Source organism: Dinoponera quadriceps, unplaced genomic scaffold (assembly GCF_001313825.1).
Source record: "Dinoponera quadriceps isolate SergipeBrazil2010 unplaced genomic scaffold, ASM131382v1 scaffold458, whole genome shotgun sequence".
Taxonomy (NCBI): domain Eukaryota; kingdom Metazoa; phylum Arthropoda; class Insecta; order Hymenoptera; family Formicidae; genus Dinoponera; species Dinoponera quadriceps.
Window position 1 is genome coordinate 802,904 of NW_014554796.1, and position 14,292 is coordinate 817,195.

The following is a 14,292-nucleotide window of genomic DNA, read 5'->3' on the forward strand; positions in this document are numbered from 1 at the left end:
GGGGGGGGGGGTCTCGAGAATCGAACGGAACCGCGTGAGAAAAGCGACGGCGTTCGAAATAATCTGCGAGTCGCTCTATAAATACAATAACGACATTCAGTCGTGTGCGGCGCGTCGCGATGTCCGGATGCTCACCCCGTGCCGGTCCGCGATCGGCCCGTTCGCTAATTGCCGGCTTCGTTGGCGAACAATTGGCGATCAGTGAGCACCGTCGGCCGAGAGATCGCCGATAACACCGCTCGGCTGTCCTCCCCTCGCCGGGACTCTCCGATCCGCGCGAGATTCGGTATGTGAGGACAGGCGGTCTCGTCGAGCGAAAAGTGCGTATTTTCCTTCGGGGGAGCCGACGACCGTGCGGAAACGTCGAAAGCACCGTGTCTCGCTATTACATAATGCGCGGAATCGAACGATCGGGTCGCCGCTGAAGAATCCGCGTGAGTCGACACGGACGTGTAATCTGTAATCCCCGAGGGAAATTGGCCGCGTGAAGCGCGCGAGGTCCGCAGGTGTGGTGATTCCCACCGTGTCGACGGATTTCGCGAGGATATTTTCGCGGTATCTCGCGAAAGCGCGTCTCCCAGCGAGCGCCTCGTGCTTCTACCGGCGCGCGGACTCCTCGGAAATCTCAAGTCGATGAGAGCTTGCGAGGCTCAGCGCCGTGTTCTCAGTGGCGTATCTCCGGCCCGCCACTCGGAAATTCGCTGAAATTATTGATCGATCGGAGTTCAATCGTGTACTTTTCCAACGAAATTACGCCCCCCCCCCCCTCATGTTTATAGTGCGTGTAAGTGGTAAATGTTAATTTGAAACGTTCGAAGTCGAGGTAATCATATGCACGCGATATCACGAGTACGAGTGTATTGGGAGTTTTTATTTATCTCAACAATGCCGTATTTATGAGCGCGTCGATTGATCTAATAGAGACGCGCACGGGTGATAGGAAGAGGTGTGTAATCGTTGAAATATGTACGTGCGTGTTTGGATTTCGAGTATTGGGAGAATGCGAGGTAAGACGAGGACACTGAGAGGACAGGCTTAATGAAGACGAAACGATCTTAATTGAGATGTTTATTGAGATTGTTCAACGCATGAATTAAACTCGGACGTTGTATAACTAAATTGAGACCAAGAGGTAAATTGAAAGAGAATCTTCTTTTCAAAAAGAGCCTTTCGACTTCATCTTATCCTACAACTTGGGAGAGCGTTGATGATAAAGCGAAATGGTCGCAGGCAAAATGATCTTCCGTCGTTGACGTATAAATCACGAATTTATTTTATTACATTTTTCTTCCCTTATGTCAAATCCTGCACAAAATTCGCGTGTCTAGTGTTGATAAATTTGACGAACCACTCGATCTTCCACAGACTATGAATACAGGCTTGTGCAATTTATGCGCTAAATAGTATCAACAAAATTATTCCTTTGTTGCGATAATATTCAATAGTAATTGAAATGATTAAAGAATATGGAAATACGCAACCCTATCTTTCCCTATTCAGTTGACACCTTCTCGCGTCAAGTAGTAGATGCGAAATTATGCATGTTTCACGAAATGACGGGATTGAGAATTGACACGTAAAAGCACAAAAGACCGATCTACTGTGAAATATAACACGTGACGTGTGATTTACTTACCTCTTTTAGTATCTCACCACAAACACAAGTTGCCAGACACGTCATCAAACAGTTCGTAAAATTACACCGGATTTATCGGCATTCGTAAATGCCTGCTATTGTTCGTCACGGACGAGCACGTTGACTCGCCTCTCTCTTTACGTGCAAGTCTAAGTAGCTGCGACGTCTTTAGTAGCGCAGTTATTTCTGTACAGCGATTTCCCGTCTTACCCCGCAGACCCCATGTTGCTTCTCGTCTCATAAATTATGAATTTTACATCGTCGCACGTTCGAAACCAAATAATTCTGAAATTTACCTATAATTGTGCATAAATACGTATAACCTGCACACTAGTTTTTAACATTAAAATAGTTCCTCGTGAAAAATCTGATCTTTAGTCCGGGAGATGTTAAAAAGAAACCTGAAAAATAGCACTGATCTCGAGGAGCACAGGTGATTAAAAAGTGTGCAAATATTTCAGCTCTCGAACGCTCGAGTCTCTCTCTGATTCTGCGAGTTGGATGTTTCAATATATACGTGGCACCGGTTTCATCCTCCGCGGGGATTCTCGCTTTTCTCTTATTAGCGGACTCATTTCGCCTCGCAACCTCTTTAATCGGCGCGGGCACAATTTTAGATGAGTCGACGCGCGGCGTCGCGCGTCATTTTTAACGCGGCCGCGCGCGCCGGCGAGACGCGCGACTACGACGAAGAGCGTTGAGTGGGAAAATCGGCAGCGAGAGATCGCGATGGAGCGGCTGAGCGTGGCGGAAACGCTGCGCCGGAAGGACCGGAGGCGCCGCAGGGGGTGGACCGTGGTTGGCCACGAATTGCGGTGAGTACATGAAATAAATCTCTCGGCGGGAATTTGGCCGCTCCGCCGGGCGCGAAGTATTTCCTCGTGACGGCCGAAACGCACGGCCGGCAGGTGAGACCGTCACGGTGAGCCGCGCGGCAAATAGGAAATGTGTCTTCCGCCAAAAACGCGGCCTGGAAAGCGTTAAAAATAAAGTTGCATCGCAAGCGCGCGCGTCCGAGACGACCCGACGAGAGGCGATTTGAATTCCTTTCAAACTGTGCCGATGATGTTTTAATTGAAGCAAACGTCGCACGCACGCCGGCCGTGTCCCGTTCGACGACGACGAGTTGTTCAAAGTCCGATCGAGACGGTCTGTAATCCGCGACAGGGACGGCGGGTTCTATTTGTAATTTTATGTGTCGTATAATACTGGAACATCCGAAAAGATTTGTGCGGTTTTGCTTTCTCAAATGCTCTCTCTCTCTCTCTTTCGAGAATGGAATTCTCCTCCGAATTCCGTCGCGAGTTACAGATCGCCTGAAATGTGCGTCTTAGATCGATTTTTTAAGTTTCGTTTCTTCCCGAATTTTCCGCAGATTCCGTCGGTTGTTCTGGTACAAAAATCCGTTTAGGAATATTCACGTGTGTGTTCGGTTAAAACCTGTTACATTTATTTCTTTCTTTTAAAAATTTTCTCTTAGACATTTTATAACTGTAGGTTTTAGGTCATTTACGTGATTAGGAGATTGGGAAATACAATCGTCATACAGGGAAAAGTATGGCCATGTTATTGAACATTCTTTTTTCTCAATCGACGTAAAATGCAATAAAACGGATGAAAAATGCATAATTTTGCTGATTCAATCTATTTATAGAAAGAAACTACGATTTGAAAGATCCTTTTGTGCGTCCTAATACGGCCAGACGAAGTGAACGGATTGATCCGCTTCCCGATGAGAACATCCACGTGCAAACGACGTGGAGTCCACGTAAGGAAGTCGATTCCGCATCAAATCCACGTCGATTCCACGGATGTTTTCATACGGTTCTGATGCAAATTGGTTAAGTACAGTGGAAAAGGATTAAGCTATAGTTACAGTATAAGTACAATAAAGCTCAATAAAAACCTTGTGGTATAAATATAAAATGATTGAGATTAATTAATGTCAGGTTGTTCGAAAAAAACACATTAAGTTAAAGAAACTTCACGCGCGCAGCGTGATTAATTATATACACAGGAAGAAATTACCCAGGCAATATAACGTCTGAAATCGAGACATAAGACGTCTTACAAACATCATTAAGACATCTTAAAAATATCCTTCAGATGTCTTGTGTCCCGATTTGAGATGTTATGTTGTCTGGATAGCGTCTGTTCAAGACTTATATCATAATATACAAGCAATATATAATCTTATATAAAGATAACATTTATTTACACGAGGAAATTCCATATAGTTCCACTAAAAATATATTTTTGTGTTATTCAAAAATAATTTCCTTGAACTGGTGGGAAAAAGTGTCGGACAGAAAGAATGATATGTTTAAATTTGCTATGCGACAGAATGATATCAGCTTGAAGATGTCGTTTTTTCCGTCCAATATTTTCTCCACGCAACACATAAAAATTCTTCTTGAATAACACGAATGTGATATTTTTCGCGGAACTAAGTAGCGTTACTTTATGTGGGCAGGTTTGGTCTTATAATATCGTATGTTCTTAGTATGAAAACATCTTGAATTGATACGGATAATTTTTTCTATATAATTGTCGAGATACTTTCAGACTGTCCCGATTTTAGACGTTATGTTACTTGGGTGTTCCAGAATCTTGCTTTCCTTACCGAAATTTTCGAAATGAAGTAAAACAAATTTTCGAAATGAAGTGAAACAAAATATACCTTCTCGTATATCATTTATTGTATCCAATAATTGTCTCGACTCGCAGTAATTATACGATTGTATCGAGCGATAAGATGATCCGCTGGGAAAATTGGCGTACCCGCAAACCGTCGGTAAGCCGTGTACATCTGCTGATAAAGCGTCCATAGTACCACGCCATCTTTCGCGATGCTGGCTGGATTCACTTCGGCTTGTTCCCCCGTGTGTCCTGTATCTGACGAGCGAATCGATATCGCCGTTTCGTCTTGCAATTTTTCGCGCAACGAGGTCGATAAAATAGATCCCACGGTACGCAACATTGTAGGTGTCATACCCGCACGCACTAACAAGGGAGTGTCAAATCGCTGTTACCTTCGTCCGAGAGAGTAAACGGCATTGCTTCCGGTTCACTTCAGATGACCCCGAATTCACAGACAATTGTTCACTTATTCATTAATCGAAATTAGAATTAGACCAGAACTCGGAGCGGGATTCTTCATTTGCCGGAAAACATTCTCCCCGAGATAAATCTTCTCCAATTAACTCGGGCACACCGAGAAGGAGGTTTCTTCGGATTTAGTATACCGAAAGTACTTAAACATTTATTCGTGGGATTTAAGGTTGTATCACAGGTTTCCCGTGAAATCAACCTTATATCTCGCAAATAAACTTTTGTGTATTTTCTTCTCACTGTGTATACGCGTTTGACTTGAATTTGCTTACTACAAACAACATTTTGCTTACTACAAACAACGATTTTATATCAAATATAATTTCGTTTGAATGAAACTGTTGCTTCACGAAAGTAAACCGCATTGTTTGGCAGAAGAAGCAGCATTATTTGGAGGAAATAGTAACTTCGTTTTCGGTGAGAAAGAAATTAATATTTCATATATTAAGTATCGTCCCGTTGAAACAAAAAGAAAGTTCTTCGATGATCTTTCTAACATGGCGTTAGTTCTTTCAAATGATCTATTGCTTGTGACAACATCGCAATGTTCGGCCGAATATACGAATATACGAAAGGGAAAAATATCTGCGAAAGATAAATTCGTTTCAACCAAGGAAGTGTTGTTTAAATCCCGAGAAATCTTTTCCTCCGCATAATCCCGCGTCGGGTGATTTTTAATCATACACCGATTCTCCGCTGTGCGCGGGGGATTATCAGGGATGACAAATTTCCGGTCTCGTCCCACGATGATTTCGATCGGGGGTGGGTCTCGAATAAAGGGTTGCGAGCGGCACGTGTAGTGCAAGTCAAATAAAGGGGAATTAATGCGGCACGAAGCTGCTCGAAATACGCTTCCGCTTATCGTTATCGTTCGTTGTTTGTTCGTTATTTCCGCTTCGCTTTCCTTCGCGGGAAAATCCGCCGGAGCGGGAAGCGAACTCGCGATCCTCGTTTGAGGGATTATTCGATCGGACTTCCTGCTGATTAACGCGAACACTTGTCGCGGATTAGAGTCGCGCGCGTTTCTCCGAAAATAGTTCGTTTAAAGGATTAAGGTGAAAGGGAACGGGACGCGCGGTGATTACGCGTTACGCAGAGATTCGCGTTACGTAATGCCGCCAAGGGAGGTTAACAGGGCGCATTCAGCGTTGTTCCAGCGCGGCTTCACTCGGATTTCCCAGCGCACCGTTTCGAGAATTTATCGTTCGCGGTGACGCAAATTTCGGACGAAGCGATGCGCTCGATGCGAGAGCGAAACATCGCGCGATTATCCGCAGTTCTTCTCACGCGATGACGCTCGGATTTATCCCGCGGGTAAAGCGAAGGGGAAGTTCCCCCCTCCTCCCGTTCTCCCCCCTTCCTCCTCTTCTCTGATCGAGTGATTTTTTATTGATATGCAGGGTGAGCTCTGTTGTTATTGTCCGAGATATAGAAATGTTGATATTTCATGAAATGCGTGTGATGTCTCGCGAGAACGGCCGAACGGTTTTGTCCGCGTTTGGTTCGCGGCATTTTTATCGTTTCGACATTCTCGCGTGCAGGGAGGGTAGCGGAAGTATTTTTTACGATAGCGCAGAGATGCATGACGTGAAATATTCTCGTGAAAAGATAGCGTATCTCCATTCCGTTTGAAATGATTTGAACGAGTAAACGGTGGTAATCGAAACTCGTCCGTTGTGGATAGTCGCGACAAGCCGTTGTTTAAAGGTCACTTGAGACTTGATTTGTAATGCACGGCAGGATTTGGAGCTGGGATTTGATTTGTGACACGACGTATCGTATAATATATAGAAACATTTGAGAATCTGCAAGATAATGCGTAATTCAGGTTGTTTTTATCTTTCGAATGAATTATAAGCCATTTAAAGTGGGTTCCAAGCATAGCGAGAAGCGGCAAAACTGGCGAGATATTTTCGGTACAGATCTAAATTTATTAAATGTGGCCGAGCATTTGAAGAAGCTAATAAAACAGAAGTTAAAAAGGCGGAAGCTAAGAAGCTAAGAAGATATTCCAATTGAGTAGCGCAATATGAATTCGCCGTCTTACACGATGCACACTGAGAGAAATCCCGCTTAAAACAGTCATTCTCGACTTCAACTGCATCTTCTTCTAGTTTCAAATCAAAAGATACACGGAAAGAAAATTAGGCTTAAATCAATGATAGATATTCTCATGTACAGTGTGAGGAAAATGGAAAATCTCGAAAAATATATAATCATCAGTAAATAGATCTCTGTAAGCCTTGCAACTTTTATCCGAAACACTTTTCTGTAAAACTGATATTTCTCGAGATTTCTCAGGATTTCCATACTTTCTCCTCGCCCTGTATAAATAATCATATTATTGACTTCTTCGAAGATTTTTAATTTGGATTTAATTCATTGCTACATTTTATCGACGCGAGTATCGCTTGCGCCCAATTCAAGACCAAAAATCTAAGAGTATTATAATATTCTCGCTTATATGTGAGAATAACTATCATTGATTTAAGACTGCTTTTTCTGCACGTGTAATGGCAACATGCACGTAAGATAAATATCACTGACACTGTGCTAAAACTTGCCAGAAAATTGGCTCTTCCGACTGTAATTCCTTCGCTCACACGACAGTAACAAACAACGACAAATGTTTTCCTCCGTGCGATATTTTCCGGTGTGGAAGAGGAGAAGAAAGAACGCAAAACGCATAACTGCATGTACGCGGCACTTTGTTCCGCTTCGCCTGCGGTGACGTCGATTTATTTGAGAGACTTTGAGAGAGCTAAGATACAGAAATGGATTATTCGTGTGCGTCATCGGCGCGCCGTCGTTAATATTCGCGCGCCTCGCCATACAAAGCTGCGCTCGTAATCTCTCGAAGCTCGCGTAAATTGGCAATGCTTGAAATGATTTCGCGCCGGTGATTAATAATCAGGCGTCGTCGGGATTTCCTCGCGTGAAACGCTGACGTACGCGTACGTAACGGCCATCGCCAGCCGCGAATCGATCCTATCACCCGCGCGAAAGAGATACACACAGGTGTGTATATTCGCGTTACGTGGGCGCGAGTTGTTAAGTGCTGCCAGAAACTTCGCGGCCAATCACGCACGTAACTATCGAATTACCTCCGGCCACTCTCCGTTCATCGTCGAAGTGATGTTATTGCGAGCCGGAAAACCGGCGAGATCGCGAAGGAAAAACCCAGCCCGGCCGATTAAATTACTCCTTCGTCGAAGAAACGCCGAAGGCTTCTTCGAGGAGGGACCGATAAGACGCGAAAATCAAAACTATTCATTAGTAACTATTTATTAGTAACGACGCGCAATTTTTTGCGCTTAATTATCGGCCAGGAGAAAAGCATCAAAACCGACATATCATTTGGTTTTTAGACTCTAAAGCCCCGTTGAAGGTGCAAAATCAATATCTATTTGCATCGATGCGAACTGACAATACTTCCCTACCAAATTTTTCCGTTGTTTTGTAAACGTTATTGTATATTTTCGTGCAAATAACTATTTCTTAAGATGTTTGAGGACCGACGTTTCTAGAAACTAGGCCCCGATTTTGACGTATCTATGACACTTACAGAGAATTATGAAAAAAATGAAATAAAAGCACTGAAATTACGTTATATTGTACATTTATTATACAGGGTATTCCGCGAATAAATGAACAAACTTTGCCAGCATATTTGGGAGGTCATTCTGAACAAAAAATGTTATATAAACAATGAATCGGTTCAGCTCCGTTATCGAGATATGGATCGAAATACTAATACGTTTAGTTATCGCGTTAGGCGATTACATTCCCGTTTTCATTGAGATGAGCTGCTCGTCTCTGCGATGTTTGTGTTGTGAAGTGTTAAGAGTAAATATTGACTTAGCTATTGATGTTCCGTCCCATACAAAGCGGCAGTGTTACATCATCTTCGCCGTTCGTCCCTTAAGTGTATGACATCGAGTGCTGTTCGAAAATGCCGGAAAGTTTTTCATTCGAGGAGCACGTCGATATGTTGTTTGTGTACGGCTTTTGCTATAAAATCTTATATTGCTTTATATAAATGCTATATTATTATATATTATCATAATATGCTATATATAAAATGCTATAATTATACTATATATAAAATGCTATATATATATAACTATATATAAAATGCTATGTATAAAATGCTATATATTATTCTATTAAAATTATTATTATGTATATTCCCTTGCAAATAACTATTTTTTAAGATTTGAAGAGTTACGCTCCTAGAAATTAGAGACTAAAACTGATATACCGAATGCCTACAGAATGTTATCAAAAAAGTGAAATAAAAACACTGAAATTACATTATTTTGTATTGTTGTACATCCTTATATGTTATATTTAATCTTATATATATACACGTTTTGAAACTTTAAAAATTTTACGATGTATGCTTCTTTATTATTTGGGGAGGAACCCCCTGACTTTTTCTTTCCATTTTGAACAAACAAACAAGAAAACAAGAGAAAATTAATCGCAAGTAGCTTCACCGTGTTCTACGAAATGATATTTCACAACAAAGTTCAGGTATGTCGGTTGAGAGACCAGTAAATTCATGTATGGCAATTTATAGAACAACTAATCCTAAATTTTCTTGCGTAGCTTAATGACAGAAGATAGAGATTATCACAAGATCCAGTGAAAAGAGAGAGAGAGAGATTGAAAATATATAAACTCACACCATATAACATTATTGGATAAATGACTTTACCGTCGATTTGTTATTTTAATTTTCACATGAATATAGCTCAACAAAACCTTTAGCGCAATGGGAGATCAAACGACGCTGGAAACAAAACCGAACACGTTTGCAAACAGAAACCGCCATAGTCCCAACTACCGTACTACAGTAGACGAAATTCGTATTTCGACCGAGTTCAGTGCTTTACAGTGAAAAAACAAGGGTATGTCGGTTTACCATACCTCTGTGCTACTTTTGGTTTTTTCCCTCTACGAGGTGTTCGGCCGGTAGACTGGGAAAAGTACGTGGAACTTCAGAAACTTTCTTACCCGGGAAAATCGGTGAATTGTCGAGGGAATTTTTCACCCGACATCGACTCGGTAGATGTGCGTTATCGATTCCGGGGAGTATCGTCAATCGCGGTTGCGCCGCGGAATTACGTTCTACTTGTCCGTTGAAGACGTTCAGAGAGAGAGAGAGAGAGAGAAAGAGAGAGAACGCACGCTTTCTCGATTTCCCGATGATCGCATGAACTTGCCTCATCCGCGAAATTAAGCCGGCTCTAGTTTGCGCGCGTACCGGTGCATACCGGCGAAACAGAGGAATTCTTCGGGTCGATCGTGTCCTCCGGATATCTCCCTCCGGCACGGTTCTGCTTACACTCGAAGCTCGAGCCTGTCGGCCAATTCGCGTGCGTCTAAACAGACAATAATTCATCGCCTCGGCGATCCGAGCGCAGCCTAATCTCATAAAAGCGAATCTTTCCGGACGATCGTCGTTGCCTCCAAGCAAAATACACAGGCGCGACTATCGACACGATTGTACCGACGGTTTTACGATCGTTTTGATCCTCTCCTTCTCTCCCGCGATATTAGCGAATTGTAATCTTATACACGAAGCGTGTCTCAAATTTCAACGTTCTCGTTTACGTAGAAAGCGAGAGAGAGGGGGGAAGCTTGAGATCGAATTACGTATTTATCGTATGAACGGTTTCGCAAAGGCAATTCACGCAAATGCGCCTCGAAATTGATGACAGTCTCATGTATCCCGTTCTAATTAGCGAATTATTAATCACCAGTCACAGGCCCGTCAACATCGTCGCAATAATCACCGATCGATCGTCGCGTTCGTTTATCAGGTCGAACTACCGTCAGTCATTATTAGAAGAGAAGCACCAAAATTGATACAGATATAATAAGCTGACATATTTCTTGGACATGTTTCTTCTTCACGTACCTCATGTTTCTTGTTGACTTGTTTGCTTGTAAAATACTGAACCCTGTCGGACGGTACGTGAAATTCGTCTAATTCGTGTACGATGAAGCTGAAGCGACAGTTTCTGTTCGCGAGCACGTTCAGTCGTGTTATTATAATAGATGTTTAAATAATTCTCTAAATAATTATTTAAGTTTAAACAGTAATTATTATAATAAATGCCGCTTGCTTTTCCGTTGCGCCGAAATTTTTGCTGAGCTATCTTTTCGTGAAGATTGTGACAAAAAGTTGACAAATCAGCGATAGGTAATTTATTTGACAATGCTATTTTACAGCGAAGAGATATGCATATACAGAAATATAACGTATCTTATATTCCTAGAGTGGCTGGGAAGCTGAACTCCAAGTCCATCTTATACGGAAATGGAAATTTTTCAAGTTTTAAAAACTGCGCAAGACTAAAGATACGTAAAAGAATATGCAATGTACAAAATAATATATAATATAATAATAAAATTTCGGTGCTTTCGTTTGATTTCTTTGACAATGTTCTACAGGTATTATGGATGTGTCGGTTTTGAGGCTAGTTTCTAGAAACGTCATGTTTCAAACGTCTTAAAAAAAGTTATTTGCACAAGAAAATATAACAGTAATAATAATAACATTTAATAGAGTTATATAATGCGTGCTGGTTCGCACATGAATATCAATTTTACATTTCCACCGCTCCAAAGACAAAGTGGCGCATCGATTTGGATGCTTTCCGTCCAGCGAAGGTTTCCGCGATAAAACGGAGAGCGAAGCAATCAACTGTCCGTCCGCACCGTTCAGCACCGTTTAGACCTCGCTGATAGTCGCGAATCGGGCCCGTCGAGCTGCACCACGTTCGGCGGGAAATTCCTTCCGCTCGGACAGACATTTATTCCCGCGGTGGTTCTCGCGGAACGCGTTGCCGGAACGCGAGGAATAAGATGAATTATGAAACGCGCTGTGTTATTCAACTTCATCGGAGCAATTGTGCGGTATGAACGGTCGCGATCGTCGCGGTTCAACGCGCATCTGATTCGCGGGGTCGAGCGTGTTCTCCGTTGGCCCTCCCGTGGCCGACTTGGCCGCGAAACGACGAGCCTCCCCCGCTATCGCGAGACTCGTTCCCGCACCGAGATTAGAGAGAGTGGACGCGACGAGATACCGCTTTATGTCCGCTCCACGTACGGATAAGCGGAGAGTCCGCCCTATCTCGACATAGAAGAAGCTGTAAAACGCACCGGCGTGGGTGGCAAATCCTTGACTCCCTTGGGGGAGAAGCACATCTCGCCCTAACTCGCCTTCACCACTTGGCCGAGGGTTGCCCTCTCTCCCTCTTTCCCTCTTACTTTCTCATTTCCCCCCCCCCCNCTCCCCCTCCCCGTCTCGCCCTTTCTTTCGTTCACTGAGAACGAAATATCAAATTTAATCAATTTTCTCGCATCCGAACAAATTTCATCATTGGCACGCTCCATAGGAACTAATGTTTCGATTAATAAGTACGATTGTTAGACTCCTCAGCGGATGTGTATCTTCATCTTAAATAAGCAAATTTGTCCGAAACGAAAGATAATTTTCTTATGAAAAATTTGTTTCGTTTTACGCATTTAATATAACCAAATAATACTTTATTTGATTAAAAGATATTATTTCAAGCAATAGCGTTCTTTCCGTTCAATAATCGAGTTCTCTCGAATGAGACGATAAAATTTGTACTCAAACAAATAATCTGTATTACACTAGTATGTCTAGTATAATAATCTGTGATGTATCTTTATCTGAGGTAAAAAAAATTGGAAACGAAAGATGATTTTCTCATAAAGAAATTATTGGTTTCACTTACCGTGTACATATTTACCGTGACCAAATAATATTTTATTTGCTTAAGAGATACTATTTCAAATAACGGCGTTCTTTCGGTTAAATAATCGAATTCTCTCGAATGAGACAATAAAATCATCACCCGAACAAATAACACTTCGTATACGTTGTTTCGATGAAACAAATTTCAGTCAAATAAATAGAAATCCTAAATCTAAAGGAGCCTCTTTCTCCTTTTTCCCCTCCTGCTTCCTCGTATTACCTCCTGCATCGTGTCGAGTCCTGCTCCAGGTTTCGTCGAGTTATTAAGTGTCGTTCGACCGTAGCGATTGGGACTCGACACATTCGTCCGCGTAGCAGCTCCCCGAGTTTCAACCTTGACATTACGGTACACTTCCAGGCGGCATCGAAGTGATTTTAACGTCTCATCGACGCCGTCATCGCGAGCGCATTTCGCTCTCCTCGCGGCTCGCCGCTCGAGTAATTCAGTTTCACGTCACAGCTGGGACGGAATTTCGTTTGAGCCCAGCGGTTTGGGGGCTTCGGGAGTGCAGCTAGCACGGCTGCGAGCTATCGTTGTCCAAGCTCCCTGTTACATAATTACGTTACGCTTCGATTCGAAATTTGAAAGGATTTCATGTCTCGCCGAGAAATTCGTCTGCGAAAGCACGAACCCCTCTCTCTCTCTCTCTCTCCGTCTCGCAGCGCTGCGAGACTCTCGCTTCTCCGAAGCTGCTCTCGAGCTACTCTAGCTCCGCCATAATCCAATTACCACCACTCTTAAACTCTTAAACTAACTCGAAAGACCGGAGTGATATTCAATTGGATGTTTCTGCGGGATGTACGCTGCACTTTCGCCGTTTCCTCCGAGTGCGCGCACGCGCCACCGGCGAAACTCCATTAATCAATTCGCATTACGCACATTCATGGGGATAAATAAGCAATCCATTCCGCAATCGAGGCGCTCTCTCGTCATTGACCCGCTCGATACTTCGCTTCAAGGGTTAATCGGTGGTAACCGAATCTCGAGGCACCCGCCACGCTCCCTCCGATGGCGTGTTCTCCGTGTTCCTCGCCGATATCATCGCGTTATTTAGACCCGAAATCGGAGCGCTGACTATCCCTCCTTTCCCTCTCTCTCTCTCTCTCTCTCTTTCTCTATCTCTCTATCTATCTCTCTTCCTCCCTCTGGCTGTGTTTCCTCTGGACACTCGTGCGCCGTCATTCTATCATCCCTTCGTAACGAACAACAAAGATGGAACGACGCTTGCGGTGAACGCTCAAAGAGAACGCAGCCTCCACCCGGCCATCTGTCCACCTGTCTGTACCGACAGAGGAAGAAAGAAAATTCGAATTGAGGTAACTGGAATCTCGCTACATTTCATAGCCGCTATCGGCCTCGTACGTTTATCATTCTTCCAAGCACGCCAAGTATAGCAAAGCGAATCCGAACTATATTTATCTCTCGGTGTAAGGCATCGAGGAGAGTTCGTGTGTACGTCCAGCTTCGGACGCGGTGAGGAGAGAGCAGGCAGGTCGCGAGAGTGACAGCCGAGGGAAGACGGCGGCCGCGCGACGCACGCTTTCGGAGAGCAGCGCGCGGCAGCGGGCGACGACGCTGTTCCTCGGTTCGCGAGGGGGCAGCTCGCCGGCGGCCTCTCAGTCCGACAGCACACGCGACCTCGCGCGGTTCACCCCGCGCTCTCTCTCTCTCGGTGCCTCCGGTGCTCGTCGCAGTCCTCGTCGCGGTGTACCCTCGCCCGTCGCGCCCCCCGTCCCCGCTCCCACCCCC

General features: G+C 43.8%; 1 protein-coding gene and 1 long non-coding RNA gene across 4 annotated transcripts in view; one reads left to right on the plus strand and one right to left on the minus strand.

The window, feature by feature from the left end:
- The window catches only part of LOC106741894, a 14,801-nt gene extending 12,700 nt beyond the window's left edge, over positions 1–2,101 (minus strand). Inside the window, exon 1 of the long non-coding RNA XR_001374220.1 lies at positions 1,637–2,101. This is a non-coding gene — a long non-coding RNA (uncharacterized LOC106741894). The remainder of the gene's footprint in view (positions 1–1,636) is intronic.
- Positions 1–14,292, plus strand: part of LOC106741891 (cAMP-specific 3',5'-cyclic phosphodiesterase) — a 496,301-nt gene that overhangs the window by 217,613 nt on the left and 264,396 nt on the right. The window contains exon 1 of one of the 3 annotated variants that reach the window (XM_014614301.1): positions 2,352–2,451. The exons of the other annotated variants lie outside the window; for them this stretch is intronic. Coding sequence (XP_014469787.1) covers positions 2,366–2,451 — 86 coding nt within the window. The 5' untranslated portion in view covers positions 2,352–2,365. Of the gene's footprint in view, positions 1–2,351; positions 2,452–14,292 lie in introns of those variants that run through there. 3 annotated transcript variants of the gene reach the window in all.